General features: G+C 41.6%; 1 protein-coding gene across 1 annotated transcript; it reads right to left on the bottom strand.

Annotated features, from left to right (window-relative positions):
* Positions 1–351: 351 nt before the first annotated feature.
* On the bottom strand, positions 352–22,079 carry LOC108413503 (ras-like protein family member 10B). Its single transcript, XM_017686043.2, has 4 exons — positions 21,462–22,079; positions 17,091–17,477; positions 11,421–11,545; positions 352–3,185 (listed from the first exon to the last, which is right to left on the bottom strand). Exons 2-4 carry the CDS (start codon positions 17,376–17,378, stop codon positions 2,915–2,917), a joined length of 684 nt encoding a protein of 227 aa, XP_017541532.2. The 5' UTR covers positions 17,379–17,477; positions 21,462–22,079; the 3' UTR covers positions 352–2,914.
* Positions 22,080–22,314: the final 235 nt, after the last annotated feature.

The raw sequence follows: 22,314 nt of genomic DNA, 5'->3' as shown, positions 1-22,314 counted from the left end.
GATACCAGCAAGTGATTTATTATCAGTTTTAGTGCAAACAAGTACAGTCTGACTTTCAATCCTTCAAGTACCTTAATTTGATTTGTACAATATCAGATAAGCCTCTTTACAAATGAATCATTTGTTTCTTTAATCTGGATTTCAAATATTTTAGCTGTGCTGCTCTGTGGTCCCAAGAGGGAAATAAATAATAATTTATCAGTGGGAAAACGCATATTAAGCAGAGTGCACGATAAATCATATCGTCAGTGGGTTCCTCCACTGAAAATATGTTTAAACCTAAGACTAGGCTTAAGAATCGCCATAAATATTGATTGATCAAACAAGAAGTTATCCACTGTCAGCATTCAGCCATTTATACAATGACCCCATCTTCTTCTCCTTTCTTATTCTAAACAGGCTCTTTTTTTTTTTTTACATAAAATCCATAGGTCTTACAATTTCCAGTAGGGGGCCGATATTTGACAAGATTTAAGTCTTAAAAACAGTTTTGTATGTTTTTAAGTTTTTCATTTTTAAGATATCAAACAATTGAGTGCTTGCAAATTTCATATAGGACCACACGTCTTGGCAATATTGTGCTATGTTTCAGAATGAAAAAGGGGGTTGAAACTGAGTTTCATAGGATCCCATATTTATACCCCTCTTTCGCTTTCATAGACTATACAAAATGATTCACTGACCTGTTTCATTCTCTAATGTGTCACCAGAGGGCAAATTTAGGACATAATTCATGCCTTGGCATACAACACAATACCAGAGATAAACTGTATCTGAACAAGCTAAACAGATATGTCCTAACTTGGAAGTATCCATTGAGCATACACATACGTTTATTTGTGCTCTTGTGTATTGCACCCGTGTGTGGTACATGCACACCTTGTAAGGAGGGAGATGCTCAACAGAACTGGAAGATCCATCAACATAAGCCCAGCAAAAGCAGGGATGGGCTTCCTAAAGTAGTCCCAGCATGAATGAAACTCATTATTTGCATTTTCAACAGTAACACTATTAAAGCTGATTTTTGAGGCTTTCAGCTGTCGGCGAGGCGTTTCAGTCGGAGTGTTTCCTGGAGAAGCAGCATCTGAGGATTCCTCTTGGCATCGGAAAGCAGTCTGTCTGAAGGGAGCATGTGTCCTTCGCTGAAAACATCCAAGACAGAGGCTCCTTGGCAAGAAAGCGATCAGAGCTCGCCTGCCACAGCTCCAATTCGGCAACTGCAAGATAGCTAGACTTCTGTCGGCTGTGCATCCCTGGTGCGGTAACTTGTGCCAGTAAGTGATGGTGCATTTTGTTTCTTTAGAATTGTAAATTCAGTCGTCCTCCACCCTGAAATCTATCATTACGTTTTATTATCTAAAGTGTACAACTTCAAAAGTTGAGCGCCGAGAGGAATGAAACCAGGTTCAAACTGGCCATGCTGATTTCCCAAAGAAATTACAGTTCTATTTTTGTCCGTGAGTACTTTGAAAGGCTGGTTGATTTTTGTCTGATTTCATGTCTCTAGAACAGAGCTGCCCATAGGCCCCAAAAGGTGGTCTGAGCGGGCATCTGTTTTGGACTGCTAGAAAGTTACACTACATGTACAAAAGTATTGACACCTAGACATTACACCTACAAGTGCTTTATGCCATCCTATTCTAAATCCCTAGACCTTAATATTTCTACAAGATTTTGGAGAGTGTAGGAATTTTTGCCCATTTATTTAGAAGAGCTGGTCAGACGCTGATGTTGGGTGAGAGGGCCTTCCACACCAAACTCACCCAACCCTGCCTTTATGGACCATGCTTTGTGCACTGGGCCACAGTCATGCTGGAACAGAACTGTTCCACAAACTGTTCCCACAAAGTTGGAAGCATACAGTTTTCCAAAATACTGTGGTTTTCTGAAACATTAAGACTTCACTGGAACTAAGGGGCCTATGTCAACCCTTGAAAAACAACCCCATAGCAGTATCCCTCTTCCATTAAACTTTACAGTTGGCATAATTGTACAGTTGTTTTCAGTGGTGACAGGTGAGGACTTCAGGCAAGCCAATTTAGCACCCAGACTCTTTAGCTATTAAGCCATGCTGTTCTAATAGGTGCAGAATGTGGTTTGGCATTGTCTTGCTGAAATAAGCAAGGCCTTCTCTAAAAAAGACATCATCTGGATGGCAACATATGTTGCCAAAACCTGTGTATACTGTTCAGAATTAACACAGATGCCTTCACAGATGTGCGTCACCCATTTATTATTTATTATTTAAAAAACTGAGGGAAATTTCATTTGTCCATGGTTTTACTTTAAGGTATTTTTAAAATTAAATATAGTGTAAACTAATGTTAAAACCCAGTTTGCAACCTACCTATCTTCTTTAATCGTATACCTTTTTGTCCTTTTCAGCCCACCAGAAACAGATGGTCAGATTTGAAGCTATACAGAGTAATGTGACAATGCCTGGACTCCTACCTGTAATGTCCTTTTATTCCATTAGGATAGAGCTGATTAAAGTCTTTTCATGGCAGCTTTTCAAATTGAAAAACACTTCCCTTTCCCAACTTACAAACCACTCACAGATAAAACTAGGGCTGTGAAAATTCACAGTTCCTAAAACCTAAAACCTGGTTTGATTCCTAAGTGCTTGACTTGTGAAGTTATTTTACTGCATGAAAAAAAGCCCTGAAGTGTAATATTGGCAAATTTTGGTGTGCAGGATGACAACATTTGAATTCACTAATCAGCATTTACAGAACACACTATTACTTGCAGGTATAAATTAGTGCACCACAGATTTATAGCTGACAGAATCCTGAATCACAAGCTATCCACAAGTTATCTTCACCACGGTGTAATTCGGTTTCTCTGAGAAAGCGTGGGCATCCCAAATTTGACCCAAGAGGACGTTTGAGAGGGACCACCAAAGTGACACCTCTTACATAAGAGTGCAGCGCTCTCTCCTGAGCGCCCGCTGGAAGCGGATGGTGGCGTGGACATGCTTGCAGCGGACACAGCCCACACTGCGGAGGGCCTCACCAAACAGCAGCAGGATGTGCCAGTTGAACTTGGCCGAACATTCCACATAGCCGCACTTCCAGCTCTTGCGCACCAGGTCAGACACATTGTGGCGTGGGATGACCCGGCCTCGCTGGAGGTCGCGCTTGTTGCCCACGATCAGGATAGGGGTCTCCGACGCTCCCATCACCCTGTGGAGCACAGCATAAAAACACACATTACTGTTTAGAGAAGATTTAAGCCGTATAATAGTAGAGTGACGGTGTTAACCCAAGTAACATCAAGCTGCCCAAAGCTGGCCCAAGAGGAGGTTTGATTTGGCCCAGAACATTACCCTAACACCACTCTCTGACCAAACGTTCTGTGATTTAATGCTACAAAAACTTACTAAACATTACTAAATTAAAAGCTACTACATGCCTCATTTTAAATCTCACCATTCAAATATCTTATATATGTTAGAATACAATACCCCCACCAACACCGCTGTATATAGCATTATATATTTATGATTATGTAGCATATATACTATTATCCTGGTTAAGTGGTTCTGTTCTTTTGGAAATATTTTAGTATAAAAATATAGTGTAACAACCATTGTATTACATTTTTAAAAACTCCTTTGAATCCTGCGTGCCTTTTTTATTTATAAATTGTTTTGTGTAGTTGGCCCCTTTCCCAACAGGTTGTACTTTGGCCCCTCAAGACAAAAGGTCAGATCATCACACCTGTGATGCTGTTCAAACACACACATGAACACATTATCTAAGCCGCTTATCTTCCTGGGTCGCAGGAGGTGCTGGAGCCTATCCCAGCAGCCCCTGGACAGAAGGCAGGAAACACCCTAGACAGGTTGCCAGTCCATCACAGGGCAGATGGGCACACACAGACATATACATATACATTCTCTCACATACACACACACACTTACACCTAGGGGCACTTTAGTATCACCAATATATGGCAGTTTCTTCCACCAGAAAGCAGTTTCACCACAAGTTGGTCATTCCGACCACTTAGCAACCACTGGGCCATGGAATGATACAGATGCAGTGAAAAAAAGCTCAGATATAATGGGAGAATACTTTTCAACCAATCAGATCGTGTGGTCGTAACAAATCCATTAAAACAGTACCCTTATAGGTGAAGGAAAAAACAACTGCACATCTCTTTATGCAAGGATTTGAATGGTTAGCCTCTACATCCAAAAAAAAGCACCTCAGTTGAAATTTTTTTAGCCCTAATGAGGCAGACTGGTGATTTCTAAGGCTTCACTCTGTGCTCTCGCTCTGTGTGCAGGCTGGGTTAACGGAGCGCTACGGTGTGGAGCTGTCAGGGAAAGTAGTGAAGGATGAGGGGTGAACTATCAGACTACCCTTCCTCTCCCACACAGGAGAGCACAGCTTTTGTGTCTTATCTCTTTCAAAGAAGAAGAACTGTAGCACTGACAGATTTAAAAAACAGACTCAGACAGATAGGGCAGAGATATTGAAAAGTGCCTTTTCGAAGTAATGAATTGTGAGATAGTCCCCAAAAAGCTGCATTGTGGACCTGCAGACATGTAGCTTTACTTTCCTGGATACTTAATTAAAACATTAAGAGCCTCTTTGAGCAGAATTGTCATCAGTTTTTAAAAGGTGGCTTAAGCAAAGACACTAATTAATAACATGACCTGCTCGTCCAGAGCCAATTTGTCTTAATCACGGACTCTGAACTCTGTGCATGAACTTGTGGGCCTCGGCAAATTAAGATAAGATAAGATAAGGCTTTATTGTCATTCACATCACATGTGGTACACGAGGTGGAACGAAACATTGTAATCACGGTCCAGTCAACTGCCAAGTAACATAAACAATAAATAGAAGGTGCAAATAAAGGGGTGGACAAATAACAGCAGCATGGACTGCAGCAGTTTGAGTACGAGGTAGGAGGTGTACATCTAAATGCTGGTAATGTATAAAGTGACATGTGTGGATGATATAGTGGAGGCACTGATTCAGTAAAGCAGCAATAAATAAGTGGACATGAAGTGCCATTGCAGTGATTGTCTTATTGGAATTTAAGAGTCTTACAGCTTCAAGGAAGAAGCTGTTCCTCAGTCTGGTTGTTTTGCACTTAATGCTCCGCTGGAGAGCGTTCTGTGCTCCAGCATCATTGTGTGGTTGTGGCTGTTGTGGCTGAGGCGTGCTGGACTTGGGAGCTCAGTCCTCAGCTCATTCTACAGATGTGTGCTGGAGAGCGTTCTGTGCTCCAGCATCATTGTGTGGCACGGAAGTGCACACAATGCATCTGCATCTGGAGGTGTCAATGTCCACGGAAGTGGTGAAGGCTGCACAGAGGACTGTTGGAGTCAGCCTTCCCACCACCATGGACATTGACACCTCCAGATGCAGATGCATTGTGTGCACTTCCGTGCCACACAATGATGCTGGAGCACAGAACGCTCTCCACCACACATCTGTAGAATGAGCTGAGGACTGAGCTCCCAAGTCCAGCACGCCTCAGCCTTCTGAGAAAGTAAAGGCACTGATGAGCCTTCCTGATCAGGCTGGAAGTTTTATTACTCCAGGTAAGATTGTTACTTAGTTGTACGCCCAAGTACCTATAGCTGGAGACCACTTCCACAGCAGATCCGCCGACATGTAGGGGGAGGGGAGGGATGGTGTTGCCCCTTTTGAAATCCACAATAATCTCCTTTGTCTTCTTCATGTTGATGCAGAGATTGTTCTCACTGCACAAACTCTCCAGGTGTTCCACCTCCTGCCTATAACCAGACTCATCACTATTTGTGATGCATCCAACCACTGCCGTATCGTCCGCAAACTTTACAATATGACAGCCTGGATGGACGGCTGAGCAGTCATATGTGAGCAGTGTAAACAGGAGGGGGCTCAGCACACAGCCCTGAGGGGAGCCGTTGCTGAGGATGATGGTGGAGGAGGAGATGTTGTGGCTCCTCACAGACTGTGGCCTGTAGTCAGGAAGTCCAGGACCCAATTGCAGAGAGAGATGCTCAGTCCAAGTGTGTGAGGTTTGTAAGCCAGGGTCTGGGAAATCATGGTGTTAAAGGTAGACGTGAAATCCACAAAGAACATACGGACGTAAGAGTCCTTACTCTCCAGGTGGGTGAGGGCAGTGTGGACCACAGAGGAGATGGCATGCTCTGTGGATCAGTTTCTCCGATATGCGTACTGATGTGGATCCCCAGTGACATCGATGTTGGCTTTGATGTGGGTCATAACCACTCTTTCACAGCACTTAGTGACTATCAGGGTGAGAGCTACTGGCCGACAGTCATTCAGACCTGTCACTGTGGAGCTCTTGGGGACTGGGATGATGGTGGCGGTCTTCAGGCAGGTGGGGACAACTGCCTGGATTAAAGAGGAGTTGAAGATGTCTGTCAGCACCTCGGAGAGTTGGTCTGCACAACACTTCAGCACCCGCCCTGGAATGTTATCTGGGCCAGCAGCTTTACGGGGGTTAATCTTCTTTAGGACCCTCCTCACTTCAATTAATGCAATCACCATAGTGTTATTTCCCACCCATATTCAGACAAATCCTGATTGCTTTATAGTACTTCGTCTGATCTAGAACTGGCTTGTAGGACTCATAGAACTATATCTCCTGCATTAGGATTAGTTTGTAGCATATTGTCTGTTGTACTAGGACTCATTGTACTCTTGTCCACAGCTGTATGATTAGTTTATAATACTTTCCTGTGCTAGAAATGCTTAGTAGAACCTTGTTTCATGTGCTATCACTGGCTCGTTTTACCTTGTCTCTTATGCAAGGACTAGCTTGTAGTACTTAATTTCCTGTACTAGTATTGCCTATCATACTCCGTCTCCTGTACTGCAATTGTAGTGCCTCATCTCCTGTGCTAGTACTGGCTCGTAGTACCCCGTCTCTTGTTCTAGAACTGGCAGAATATCTCTTTAGCTGTGCAAGGATTGACTTATTGTATCTCGTCTCCTGCACTAGCTCATAGTCATCACGTACCCACTGATATTTGGGGGGTCCCATGTTGGCTGGGTACTCCAGCATTGCTGCTAACTTACCATAGCGGCGTTGATGCTAGCTTTAATGGCAGCAAAATGTTTAGTTGAACAATTCTTTTTTTGGAAAGGCATTTTTCTAGTTTGGTAATGTGGTCTTCCACACAATTCCTGTCATCAGTTTGAGAAGTGAGTACTCTTGGGAAACTGGACAAGTTTTCAGATTTACAAAAATGCTATGCCATGTTGTAAAGTTTTAGAGGTTTCCCAGGCATAGTTTCAGATGCTAAGCTGTTAAGGACTAATTGACTGAACCAATTTCCTACAGCGCCACCCTGAGACAGACCAGTACTGCATCTTTCGTTAGAAAGAATACCAAAGACAGAAGCTCACAAACTGTGGGTGAAGCAGCTAAACAATGAATAAAACCCTGAATTTGTATTTTAGCATGTTTTTCCTGACGAACAGCATACTGTCAAGTTTACTTTAAGGGACCCCTCCAGAATTTAGACTCTGAGACATTCAGGGAGTCCAAGAGGTTATTTAGGGGGTCCTGTACTCCTCAGGATCTCCTTTATTTCATACCTTGCCCATAGTATCTCGTCTCCTGCATTAGCATCGGTTTATAGTACTTTGTCTATTATTTCTTTTTGTCTAGTAGTTTACAGTATGAACTTGTGAGTAAACACTACTAGCCAATCCTAGCTTAGGAGGTGGAGTTTGTCAGAATATGGGTGAGGAAAAAATAAAGCCTCTAAGTGGTGTGACAGGAGCTGCCAGATTGAGCTCCACTCATCCATCACTTACTGTGACAGTTCCAGCCTCCGATCTCTGAGGATCTGCCACCTCTTATCACTGTCGCGACAGTGATGACAGTGCACCACCGACACAGACAGATAAAAAAAATTTTTTCCATTATTTTACATGTTTACTCCTTAAGCCTACACTGAAAAGGTGGAACCGGTATGCTTAGTTATTGAACTTCATTTGAAGTGCTATTGAGTTTTAAATCAGTGTTGAATATTGATTTTCTTTGTGTAGGTGACAGGTTTGTGCTTTACATTACACTATATTATTTAAAATGTTCAAGTTGAATAAAACCAGTTTGACCGCTTGTTACCACATGAAGTTATTTTTTTAGGTTGAACCAATTTTTACAGTGTAGAAATATTTTGTGTGCCAGGTTTCAAGTTGTGATTCATATACAATGGGAGTGAATTAGGCCAAAACATACAGGCTCTTGACCCAATCCACTTCCACCATAAGAGTAAAACAAAGCAGGGCTACATTCTTTAGGCAAAGATGAGCTCACTTATGTACTTGCACGAAACATGTCAAGTTAAAGTGCCATGAATTTGTGCACTCTTGCATTTATTCACTCCATTCACTTTATACACTCCAGACTCTTATCGGCTCATCTTTCTTTCTCTTCTTTCTTTCTCTGCTTCATTCATCCATTTATTAGGCCTGATGGGGAAAGTTAAACGATTCAGTCTGTTGCCTTGTTTTTAGTTATTCACAAACTAAAACACAAGGCTGTAACAGAAAGAGAAACAACATAAGTTAATTATGCTGCTGGATTTACTAAATGAATGTTGATTTTTTCCTGCTGAGAGAGAAACGGATGCTGGCAGGTGCAAATCCAGACAGTGCGGCGTACAAACAAGCTCGGACTAAGTGAGATTTATGACAAAACAACAGCTTGGAATAAATGATGGACTGTGGTTGATTTGTTGGTGATTAATTAACCGTCATAATTTGTCACTCAGACAGGAACTATCAGAGACGGAGTGCTAGCCAGCTGTGGGCTGATTTTGCTAGCTGTTAGTGCCTCTGCTGAGCAAACCCAAAGTCATGTAGCTGCTGTGTGAATTTGAGTGTGTATGAGAGAAGCAGTGAGGTGTGTCGGCTTCAGCGCGCTTAATTGTGTTGTGCTGAGATCGATAAAACATGAGTGCGTGTCAGCAGCACAGACTGCCATCGTGCCTTGGCGGCTGACGCCATAGCCAACAATCAATCAGAGTCTGAGTGACAGACGAGACGCACACACACGGCCGGCGGGAAAATAAACCAGCATCCAGTGAATATATCCACACAACTCAAATATCCCCCACCCACACACTCATACACACAAAGTACTGAGCAAAAGTCAGAGACCTCACCTCAGTTTACTACTTTCCACACAAAACAGCCATCAAGTACATTATTCAGTGACACAGAGGTCTCAACAACTAATATAAAATCAGTTTTTCAGTAAATGTTTTGTGTCCACTCTTTGTCTTTATCACAACTTCCATTCTTTGCAGAAGGCTTGCTTTCAGTGTTTCAAAGAAATCTGAGATTTGTCCACACTTCCAAAGTTTAGTCTTAGAAGGTCCAGTGCATAAAAACCTCCTCTCAGATGCTCAGTTTCTTTGTTCTAGTACCTTTTTCTTGTTGCACTTTCCTTTTCTCAGTGAAATTCTTGGCATCTACACATCCTTTCAGACCCATAGTGTTGAGTTGTCTTCTCACAGTGGAAAGATGGACAGGAATACCTCTGGATTTTTTCAAATCTGAAGCAACAGTAGAGCTTGATTTCCTCTCAAGGATTGCATGGTTGTTAGGACTCCCATATCCCAAACTCTAGATTTGACCTTATATCAAATCTACTCAGAAATTTCCAGGATGAGAAAGTACATTCGCAATGTACCTAGAGGGGACAGAGCAGTATAACTGGATGGTTATAAGATCTGAAGGATGGAAGAGTTGAAGTGGCAGGAGGGGGACAAAAGTAAAGAGTGGACAAATTAAATACTGATAGATTAAAAAAACAGACTCAGACAGATAGGGCAGAGATATTGAAAAGTGCCTTTTCGAAGTAATGAATTGTGAGATAGTCCCCAAAAAGCTGCGCTTTGGACCTGCAGACATGTAGGTTTACTTTCCTGGATACTTAATTAAAACGTTAAGAGTCTCTTTGAGCAGAATTGTCAACAGTTTTTAAAAGGTGGCTTGAGCAAAGACACTAATTAATAACATGACCTGCTCGTCCAGAGCTAATTTGTCTTAATCACTGACTCTGAACTCTGTGCATGAACAGCCCCAACAGAAATGCTCCAAAATGACTTGGAAAAAAATCTTGTTACATTGACTTCCATTACAAGTTAAGAACGTTTTTTCCCTCTCCAGTAAAGGTACCATTTTGGAGACATGAAGTTTTGTTCCAATAGCAGTGATTTTTTTTTTCATGTTTTTCCTGACACTGAAAAATTAGTAACTTGTACTTAATGGGCATTTTGACTGGTCACAAAATAAAGCAAACCAAGACATGCACACAGTCACTTGCTGTTCAGATGCTCTTTCCCTTACACACACACACACATACACCATGTGTTATTTCAGGGGTTCTGTCACCGTGTGTGTGACTAGCTCTGCTTGGCCTCTAGCGTGCATCATTTGCACAAACTGTTGCAACTCTTTCTGACACTAAGTGGGCTTTGTAGCTGCCAGCTTTGCGCTGAGACTTATTGATTAGACAAACAAGCCCTGTTGGATGTGTGCAGCCGGCTTAGGTGACAGGCAGCCATGCACCTTGGCCCATGTTAATGAAAATGCCCAACACCATGCAGTTAGTGCTAACATGGGAAAAAAACAGTCTGATAGGGTCTCAAGTGTCTTCAGTGTCTTCAGCTGTCTTAAGTAAAAAATCACAGTCAGGTTGCTTTCAGCCATTGCCTGTCCCTTTGTTAAGTGGCAGTTCATTTTAGCCCAGACTGCTTTTTGTATGAAGCAAAATATATACACTTTGAGTTCTCTTCAAACACTCTTTCAACACATTTGCAAAAGTCCGCTTGGGGGGGTCCAAAGCATAAATGTTCTCCTGTGCATGCAATTAGTTATTTCCACCAGAGAGATCCCCAAATCCCCAAATCTTACATAGTGTTGCTTTAGACACAGTAATAAAAACATCCTGTCTAGGGATAAAATGAGGATGTAGAGTGTTCATGTAAAAATGAATTAGGTGAAAGCACTGTTATATGTGGACTTCACAGGAATCAAAAAAATCAAACAAAAGAAAAATGCAGAAGATGCATTTAAAAAGCACAAGGCTTTTGAAGTGGCCGAGGAGATGGAAGCAGATGACCTCTTCAATCAGGGGAGCAGAAACGGGAAGGCATTTCTGTAGATGCTGATCTGAATGGCGAATAAACATAGCGTGTCTGTGCTAGCCTGTGATTACAGCGGGGGTCACTGCTCATCAGCGGAATCGTAACAGACATCAAAGGAGGCACAGAGAGGAGTAGAAGGGAGAGAAAAGATGCTATGGGGCTGTGAGAGAAAAGGGAGCCAGTGCAATACCAAACAAAAGAGTGGAGAAAGAGGAGGGAGAGTGTGGATGGACAGGGATGATGATGATGAAAGGACCGTGTTATTATGCAATGCACGTACCGGGTCTCCAGAATCTGCTGGCGCATGGTCTTGACGTACTCGAAGCTGTCAAAGCAGCAGATGTCATAAACCAAGATGTAGACATGGGCGCTGCGAATGCCTCGACAGCAAACGTCTGACCACTCCTGGGAAACAACGGAAAATGTGGGGTTAAAATTGACTGCAAACTGACTGCAATGCAGTTCAACACATTTGATACTCAAATAGATCTCAAATAGTATGTTGTATGTTGTATCACACACTGTTGTCTATAAAAAATGAAGGTAACTGTGTTTGAGATTACTTAACAACTCTAAGTTGTTTAAGGTTACGTGTGATGCTGTAGCACCAGTGCAAAACTAAAGAACAATGGGGAACCCTAAGGGCCTTCTAGGCCTTCAGAGAAAGCCTAATGATTTCCGTGAAATAAAAACGACATTTTTACTTGATATAATCATAATGCCTGTTGTATGCAAACTGCAAGAATTTTATTTCATTGTTAACTATTTGATTGGAAACAAAAGGGTTCAATTCTTAAAGTGCCCAGCTGAAAATGATCTATTCAGATTTTTTTTTCTCAGTGGTATCTAGATAGAGCCAAGCGTGCTCTCCCATTGGTTAGGAGTTCAGGAGCTGAACTGAAGGCCTAATGTCAGATTAATCACTAATATCAATAGGAACAAATGGAATCAACCAAACATGTTTAGATTTAAAATGGGTGCGCCCAAATATGAGAGAAAAAAAATGTCACTGACTGTCAGTCTGACCAATGCATTTCAGTCAGGTGCTAGAAATGGAAAATGGAGCCATTTCCAGAAATAAAACTGCTACAAGTCAAAATAGGCTTCATATAGAACAAAAAACTGTTTTAAGAGCAATTTAAATGTCTAGGAGAGCCAAAAATGTTCATGTGAATCACTGTTAGCATCATTAAAACGCTGTTGTCGGAAGAAAACCTTGTATCTCCAAAATTAGAACTTTACAGGAGAAAGAAAAAACAGACTGTAGTTTTAATGCAAGTCAAAGGAACCAGACATCTTTCCAAGTAATTTTGGGCCATTTCTTTTGCTCCGGTCATCATGAAATTTACACACAATGTAAAGGGCAACAGGTCCTTTGAAATTATGTCAAAAACTGAAAAATGACAAAAATGGAGATACAAGGTTTTCTTCCGACAGCAGCGATAAGGGTGTTTTTTTCTTCATTCGTTTTGACATTTATGACCCAAACTGAAGGCGTACTGCTAACAGTCATGGATCGCCCCTGCTGAAAAAGCAAACTTCAGACATAAAACATAGCCTTCTACATTTGGGGAAAGGGTTCAATCTAAATTTATAAAGTAATTTAGATTTTTCACCTAATCCCGTTCTTTTTATATTTTTATACTGATACTGATAACACTGCTGAAATAGTTAAGAGGCATTACGCACTATTCACATTCACTTCTAGTGCCTTAGCCTTGCCATTCTTTCCCAGAACCTGAGAGAAAATGATTGTAAACGCCTCCTAAACAGCTAAAAGGAATCTTTCAGCAATATTCATTTCCAAACTGGCAGTAATTACCCCCGTGTCTGGCAGCAGCCCACCGAGAAAAGGAGGTGAGGGCTGTGAGGGAGACGGATGTGGCAGACCATCTGAGGTGAATCATTCATATCATGCTGAGGTGAGAATGAATTTCAACCAGTTCATTATTGACTACCATTGATTGGATTTCTGCCTCTATTTTTAAACACAGAGCACAGCAGAGACTTGGCAGGTAGTTCCTCGCTTTCAAGGAGCCGACTCTTGGTGTGAAAAAGAAAATGTGCCTCCAGCAAACAGGAAACACTTTTTTATGGAGAGGGTTGTGAACAAAATGCGAGGAAGTGTGAAAGACTACCACAGAGAAAGCTACACTGTGGTAAAAAAGGAATAGTTTGGCGTAAAATTAAATGTACACTATTTGCCCTTTATCCCAAATGTAGGCTAGTTAATCAGCCAAGACCCATTTGGTGCTCACAGTTGGCTACTTTTTGTACTGTGGCTAACAAGTAATGGAAGTTTATGAGCTCTGATAGTGCAAACTGTACGCCTAAATTATCTAAAGTATCTCAGACAGGCATGATTATGGGGTTTCTGACACTGTATGACATAGTGATGTCTATAAAAATGGACAAAGTACTTTGCTAGCTAAAACCAGCAGTAGGAGCCATTTTGAAGCCTGAATTTTGTCTGTAATTTTGTCCAACTCAGCTTCGTAGCTCCGGTGCGGCAGTAAAGGCTGATCAACTACATTAAACTATTTCTCTAAGCTTGAGACACTCTCATGCATTTCCATCCACTTGGGTCGACTTTTGGACTAATGTAATTCAAGACTACACTCTCAAAAAGGTGGTTCTTCAAGGGTTCTTTAGTAAAGGCAATGGTTCTGTTTAGCACTGTGAGTTCTTTTTCGGCTTAAATGGTTCTTTTCTTTGTGAAGTGGTTCTTCAGACTGATGGAGAATGTGTTATATATGGTTTTATTTAAATGGTTCTGTGTGGTACAGGCTTGTTCCAAAACTTAATGTTGTGACAATAGCAGGAGCCTTTTTGTTGTTACGTTGAAGCATTTTCCAAAATGTTCCATTTAGGACTATACAACACATTCTCCATCAGTCTGAAGAGCCAGTTCACAATGAAAAGACCCACTTAACCATGCAGGCAGTTCTTTGGGTGTTCGTAGTTCTATTTAGCAAGGCTGTTTTTATTTAAGAACCCTTGAAGAATTGTTTTTTTTTTTTTTTGGAGTGTATATGGAACTCAAGGTTCTAAATAGAACCACTGCCTTTACTAAAGAGCCCTTGAAGAACCGTCTTTTTTTAAGTGTGTTGAGCAGCCAGTATGATATTGTTTTTTGACGAGATGCATCAGTCAAGCAACAGCTCATTAAACCCGAAGGATGGCAGGGCAGGCCGTTTCTCCTCTGTGACGAAGGCTGCTGAACTAGCACGTCATTCTCACTGACAGATCTGTTTGTGCTTGTCTGCAGTACAAAGACAGATAGAGGGCAGCACGACAGTGCTGGAATATACAGCCTGCCTCAAAACCAAACACTCCCAAAGGCCCTTTTAGGCTGATCTGAAAACAGTTTTGCCATTTTTATTCATGGTTCAGCTAAAATTTGGACATCACAAGCCAACATCAAGATCATCCTTCAGTACACACAGCTTAGACAGTTCAAGTGAACAGCTGACTCTTTGGTTACAGCAGCTTAACCCCTTAAACTCAAGGCTTATTACTCTTATTAAAGGGGCATTCCAGCCTAAAACTAGCATTTTAAGCATTATTTGTCATGTTATGTCATACTCTGTAGTGCAGCATTATATCCCTCAGCCTCATCAGTTTGACAGAATTCAAAATTTTGTATTTTTTTGTTTTTTCTATCGATGTCCATTCAATTTCACACCCAGCACTCATTTCGCAATTACATTATACAGCCATTGGGAATCCCACTGCGATAAAGAGAAGCAATCATGTAGAAGATAATAACTACAGACATGATGTTCAGTTTCCTAGTTATCAATCTGGCTTCAGTCTGCATTTACCGTCTACATTTTATACGGCATCTACAGTCTACATTTTATAGTTAGCAGGGAAAAAAAAATCAAACCGCCCGCTCTTATGCATCCACCCCTAAGCGGAGTTTTCAGAAGCTCCTCTGCCGTTCATAATACATCATCAGAAAGGAGGGTTTCCTAGTCTTCAAACTGGAAAATCTCACTCTCTAGACTGTTGCTGCACTGGTGTGGGAGGAGAGCAGCCAAGCTCACAACAGATGCAGCGATGCTTAAATGTTTCATGCCTGTTTAACACATTATTTACTCTAAAAATGACTCAGTAACTGCTAAGTAGTAAGTTATGTAACTATGAGAGTGAGGAATTGAAGTGAGTCCACATACAGACACACATACAAGTGTTTAAGGGGTTAAATTGAAATAAATAAATAGTAAAAAGATGTAGTTGTTTACTTGATGCTCTCCTGAAGGCAGTGGTGTGCAGTGGGCCACGTACACCATTCAGGCCTTGTTTAAGGTTGCGCCAGTGGGTTGTCGTTAGAAAACTGAACTGTAGCAACACAGATGTATGCAGATGACACAACTGCTAGCCTTTCAGAACTGAATGCAAATTTATGTAAAACAATGCTGCACCAAAAAAAAAAAAAACCTGCCATCATGAGCCAGAACAAAGTGTAAAAACCAAAATCACAGGCATCATCAAATGCTGGGCATTGTTCTGTAGCCAGACAAAAAGAGGTAGCACTGCACTGTGACTTATATTGTGACATTATGACTTATGAGACAGTGACATAAAAGCAATGTTATTATTATTATCATAATTACTTTGTTGCTACTACAGCTTCTTCAGTTTTAGTCAAAGTCAATTCTGGCACACCATCTAGGAGGCCACAGTTAAACTAAAGGTGCATACACACAACAATGTAGAAGAACAGGTAGAATGTTAACTGCCTAATTTTGTAAATGTGACCTAATATGTGTCCTTCTATGCTGTGCAAAAGTCTTAGACCACCCTTCTTTTATTTAATTTTGTGTACAAATTGCATACATTAATGTGTATGTCAGGAAGAAAAAAAGAAAACATAGATTTTAAATGAAAATGACACACAATTCTCAAAAACGTAGTATTTAGAGAGTCTGTTTTTGCCTTGCTTTAAGTTTTTCAAAGAAATTCATAGTGATATTTTTCCACACCTCCAAAGTTCAGTCTTTGAAGTTGGTTGCATTTTCTGCTTTTCATGATCCAAGTGATCCAAAGATATTCAGTGGTGTTGAGGGCAGGACGTCTTGTTCTGAGATTAGCAAATCTGCATCTTTTTTGGCTTCTCTATTTATTTTATTTTCTCAGTAAAGGCTTTTTGACAGCTACACATCCTTTCTGACTCACAGTGTTGAGGTGTCTTCTCACAGTGGAAGGATGGACAGCAGCACTTTTTTCAGATATGCAGCAAGAGTGGAGTTTGATTTTCTCCTCTCCTTCAAACCACTGTTTATCATTTGGTGACAGTTTTGGTGGTTTAACAGCTTTTGCATGGTTGTTAGGAGTCTATCTTTTAATAATATTTTTTGCAATCTCTTGTTTTTCACTTATTTTCTTTTGACTTTCCCTGTCCTCCTGCAAGTGGACTATGTTATCTCCTCAGAAATATCTACTGAAAAAAACCTTGTCTTTAATGACCATTTTGACTGGAAATTCATTAAATGGAATTTAATGGAGTCATTTGACTTATGCGCAGTATGGTAAAAGACGCCCACCCTGGCCTGCATTGCGCTGTATTGACAGGAACAGAGGAAATAAGCTTCCTTTCCATCCAAGTACAGTTGTGACATCACTGTTAATCAGACTAGGCACCAGTTGGCATGTGAACGCCGCCCTTAATAAAAGCTTTAGGAGGGGAGTAAACTCTCAGAGATGAAACCACAGATTAATGATGCAGAGAGCCGAAGAGAGAGGGAGGTCCTCTCTTCTTTATCACAGTCACCGACTCACATCTAGCACCACTTTTCAGCTGCAGTGTGCAGAGAAATCTCTCCACACTGTCTTCAGGGTAAGAAATCACCTGATAAATAATAGATACTGTATGCAGCGCTGCTTAAGTTCCAAACGTTCTGCACTGAATAAGCTCTGCATAGCTTTCAAGCTCGTGTGTTCATACCTGGAGGGAGCTGCCGGGGAAGCTGCTGATGGCCGGGTAGTCTGTGATCTGCAGGTCGTGCACGTGGCCGTTGAGGACAGCGGCGGACAGGTGCACCCTGCGCGTGCGGCTGGACACGGCCGCATCGCTGTAGTCATCGTGGAGGAAGCGTTGCACTATGGCCGACTTGCCCACACCCTGCGCCCCCAGCACCGCTATCCGAAACGGAGGGGGCATCCCGCTGCTTCCACCGCGCCCTCGGTGACCCCCTCCACCCTCCCTGCTCTCGCAAACCGCTGGCCAATGCATTCAGGAGGGCACAAGGGCACTGCATAGTCCTGACTGGGGCAAGGTGGGCTGAGCTGGGCACAGCGCAGCCCCATTCATAGGACAAGCAAACCTGGGACCCTAAAGAATCAGAATCAGAATTAGGACTGCGGTGGACAATATAGGAAAAATACAGCAATCACAACAATTAAATACATTTTCTTGTTACATGATTTGCATCACAAGGTTTGATGAGCTGGAACAGGCAAAAAAAAAACTAGTGCACCCCGTTTAAAAAATACTATCAATACAGTAAATACAGCTTTTCAATAATGAAACAAATAGACATAACTGTAATGATTACTGCAGATATTTTTGAGTGTTTCAGTGCTTTTATGTATTTGCAAAGTTGTTTTTTCAATATGGATGATTGATGTTTGAAGTATTTTTGATGCAATGATTATGACTTTCCAGTATAAGAAGTGGAGGCTTTAATTTGAACTTGAACAAATGCTACTCTGGCAAGCCAGGTGGAGATTTTCAAGCAAATTCTGCTAGCTAAGAGCGAAGAAGAAGTCTAGCCTTTCACTACAGGCATCTCAACGTAAGAGCTGCAGTTGAGAGACCTTGGCAGCACTGTTATAGAAAGTCTCCACTTCAGTGCTCAGTTTGCATATTTGAGATGGCCTGAGCAGGATGGAGTGTTATTGTATGGCTTTCTGATTTAAGTAGCACGACACATTTAAATCTTACATTTAAAAACGTCAGGCTAAAAATGTACATTTCATCACTACCATTCGCTAATTGTTTTTGCACTTTGCATGAAGGATGGTGAGTGGCTGAAGGTCTTGAGGGATACACCAACTGAGTCCTTCAGTTTCTCAGAAACAAAGCACACATTTGTCAGCTCCACTGTATCTTACAAAACAGGACAGCCTTCAGTGATGTGATGACCGAGAAATGCAGCCTTGCTTGGCTGCATTCTTGGCTTGAAACATGGCCCCTTGCAATGGGAAGGAAAGTGCAGACCAATACCATCTGCTGGCTGCGTTCAGAAATTTCGGATTTGCCTTCAATTTGCCTCAAAGAGATTTTTGATCATTTAATTTTTTTGAAATATTTTGCTCGACAGTATAACTGAGAAGATTAAAACACAGTTTCCAGTGAAAAACAGCTGGAGGTGATCTGACCCATTTTCTTCCCTATAACACAAACCAGCAGGACAGGTAGGAGAGCTGAAGCCTTGACACTTATATGTGAAAAGGTGAGGCATACTTAAAAGGTATTTTTTAAAATATTTGTCATTTATGCTACTTATTTCATGGTCCATGTTGATAATGAAAAATGTTGTAGTCTAATAAGCCTTTGTTTTCTTCAAGGTTCAAAACGGTATTCAGGTTTATTCAGGTTTCGCGCTGGGAAAAACATTTACTAATGGTCAATAATTGCTGACATCAAATGATACAAAATTTTGATCATTTTTTGGCTAAATCACCCACTCCTCATCAGAAGCGCTCCACCAGCGAGATGGTTTGAATGAACTAAAAAAAAAAAAAAAACTGCAAGCCTTTTTGTGTCGTCACCAAAACCAACAAATTTACCTATACAACCTACAGCAGTTTGGCTCCGCCCATTCATGCTGAAGTTATTGTGCTTCAAGCCAAACCGCTTTGTGAATGAGGCACAGTGAAAAGCAGTCAATCAGAACGGAGTTAATTTGCATAATTTACAGCTGATGAATCTGTTTCACACTGACAGGAATGGAAGTGCATTGACATCATTGAAAGAGTTATGCTGGATAAATGTCAAGGCACATAGGGCAAACACAAGTCACATTTCACAGGATATAGAGAAAGGAAGGGTGGGGGTGGAATTAGATAAGCGGGGTGGACGCTCAGCGCCAGCCGTGTGTAACTACAGAACAAAGTAAGCTTAATGTGCAGCCAAAAATGATCTGATGCTCTGATTGCCTCCCCACCAAAATGCATAATAAAAGAAAAACACCCCTGAAAGGCCAAGCATGACAAGCTGAACTAAAAACCACAGCTTCACAAATGTGATACATTACAAATAATGCAAATTTATGCTGGCTGAACAAAGCAGGAAAAACACCCACCCGAAATGGATATTTCATGATGGCTCATGCGCCTCATCAAACTCCTGACTAACTGAGCAAATCCAGGGCTTTACATTATTAGCAGAGTAGAAGTCAATTTGTGTAAAAAATGTATAAGAAGGCAGCTGCTGGGAGTGAGAACAGCATTACGTCCCCTCTTCGGTTCCTGCCTCTGCTACCAGACCACCTTCGTACATTACGGGCGCTAACCACCGAGGTATTGTTACTTGCTAGAACTTTTGCACCTGCACTCTTCAATGGAGGCAAGAGGAATTAAATGGAACAAAGATAATAATAGAAGAGGCTGCACTGCCCCATATACGCATTTCTATATCAGTCTACTCTCACACAGGTACAGTGCGCTGTAAGTTATAGAGCGGTGAAATGTACAGAGACCTGCAGATTAAGCTTCCAGTAAAGGAAGGTGAGGTGAGGTTAGAAGGTCAGACTATATACAGATCAACTATATACAGTTATAATATGATATGAAACTTTAACTCACATTTAAATGCGCCGCAAATTAAACTGTAAGAGCTTCAATTCGGAGTGGAGAATTGAAAACATTCGAAAGGCCCATATCACAACCCATAACTACAACTGTTTGACATAAAAGAGTTTTAATGTCATGTAAACTTGTTTGACATGCCATTCACTCCCCAAATTCATTGACATGTGAGAATAGACGCACTAAATGGCATATATAAATTTGCATCATGCAAAAATAATATGCCAACTTGCTTTTTCAAGTAAAGTTTTGTACAGGTTATATCACAGAGAATGTGTCATGATGAAATATTATCTGGTGAGAAACAATATTCACATGCAACCGACTCAGCTGGACAAACTTAATGCAAACGGCAGCCAATCAGGTTGGTGATATATAAGTTGTAACCACTGTGTTGCACCTATAGCCAAGCTTCATTCTGAGATTCAGCATTTAAACACACTCTGAGGAGGTGATCGTATGGTTGAAAGAACACTACAATGCTCAAATTGTAGGACATTATAACACTGAATGATAAAAAAAGCATTAGGCCGCTAATATCATGCTCCTAAAGTGGCTTAACCTTAAAACAGTCAGAGAAAGAAGTGATTCAGCTCACTACAATGACTTACAGTGCAAGTGTTAACAGGGCTACTACCGCTTCTGAAGATATAAGTTACTACGCTCTCTTTATTAAGTTCTTTTTTTTTTTTTAATATTGCCTAGCACTTAATATTGCGGTTCACATATGGAAAATTATCCGAAGAAACCTGCAAGTGTTTTTGTGATGTCACCAAGGCCGGCACATTTATCCACCCATTCAGCCTACAGCCCACTGTCGCTGAAGTTATAAGGAGTGTTTCCGCCCAGTCTTCTTTTTGAATGAGGTGCAATAAAGAGCAGTCAGAGGTCATTTACACATAGCAGTCGACAAAAACAGTCTGTCTAATTCCAAGAGAGGCTGGAAAATGGTAACATGTCAAACGGGTAAGATGGTAATCTGTACGATACGCTGCTGGGTCTCGTCTGAGCATCTTTTATTTACCATCTTTTGCAGGAGCTGCTGTCAGTGATCAATTTCATTGGCCAATTAACGCAGACTTCACAAAATGAGTATAATGTAGTTACACTTTATAGTTAATATCAGATACAGCATTTACAGTGCATATAAAAATGGACTTTTGGCTCTGACTTTTCTTATTTTAAATCAAATGTGTGTTTTTCTGAGCCAAACCAGCCGCTGTACTACGCCGTAGCAGAGGTTGGAGAATCAGGACCACAAATATCGAATCAAATGTTGACGTCAGAATCGAAACTCGTACCGACTCTACAGAGACGCGTATCGTTCCACCCTCAGCAGTAAAGTCTATTTGCACTGTACCTGCCCCACCCTTACGTTAAGAGTGCTTTATCTCGCTGTTCCCTGTTTCGTTGGGGTCTGTGGACGCACCATGCGAGCCCCCAGCTGCGGTGAAGCTCGGATAAACGTGGTTTTAGTGAAGGGACACAACTCTCAGCACCGTACCTTGATCGCAGGTGAGAAGCTCGGCCGTGTGTGGTGAGTAGGCTGCCGCAAGCCCCGCGCAGTCGATGCGAAACGGACTTTTCACGACTTTTCCCCGGCTGCTCGTCCCCCGGTGCATGGGTATTCCAGGTGGGAACAGCAGCAGCTGTCCTGCAGGCACATCCTCCTCTGGTCCGTGGAGCAGCCCTCATACACAAACCAGGTCTAAATGCCCGTCAGCTAGGCCAGCGCTCTGCTGGAGGAGGGAATGCACAGAAAAAGGAAAGAAAGAACCTGTACGCAGTAGGACCCTCACCCTGGGCACGTTACCTGACTTAGTGCTCTTACAGGCTGACTGTGGGGGTCAAAAACGACAGGCTTTCAGTCACTGACAGCAGATGGAGATATGGTGGTCAACAAGGGCTCCCCTTTCATCCCTCCCTCCCTCAATTCATCCCTCCCTCCAGTGTCTAAAATGCGCTGATAGGCGATGTTCGACTCGTGAACGAATCGTTCGTTTGAACCGATTCACAAGTTCGAACTATGAGTGTCTCCGCACTGTTCGCGTTCGGCTCCTCATACGATGTGAACACCAACGTTTCACAAATAAAACCTAAATCACGCTATCCCTGAAAAGGACTTGAATGATAATAGGAGGTGTTTTAAAATATTTATTAATATACGCTGTGTACATATATGCAAGCAGGAACCATATTTGACCAGTGCAATGTGGTTTAAAACACCCAAAACAGTAATAATTGTTAGAAATCATTAGAAATTGTTCCTGAGGAAGCAACAAAGGGTGCATAAAAAACCTTGTTTTGTGACCTAAAGCCAGTAGTCCATATATGAATAATGTTTTCAGTCATTTATT

Source organism: Pygocentrus nattereri, chromosome 23 (assembly GCF_015220715.1).
Source record: "Pygocentrus nattereri isolate fPygNat1 chromosome 23, fPygNat1.pri, whole genome shotgun sequence".
NCBI classification, from domain to species: domain Eukaryota; kingdom Metazoa; phylum Chordata; class Actinopteri; order Characiformes; family Serrasalmidae; genus Pygocentrus; species Pygocentrus nattereri.
The sequence above is the reverse complement of the archived record's forward strand: the minus strand, read 5'-3'. Positions and strand labels throughout refer to the sequence as shown.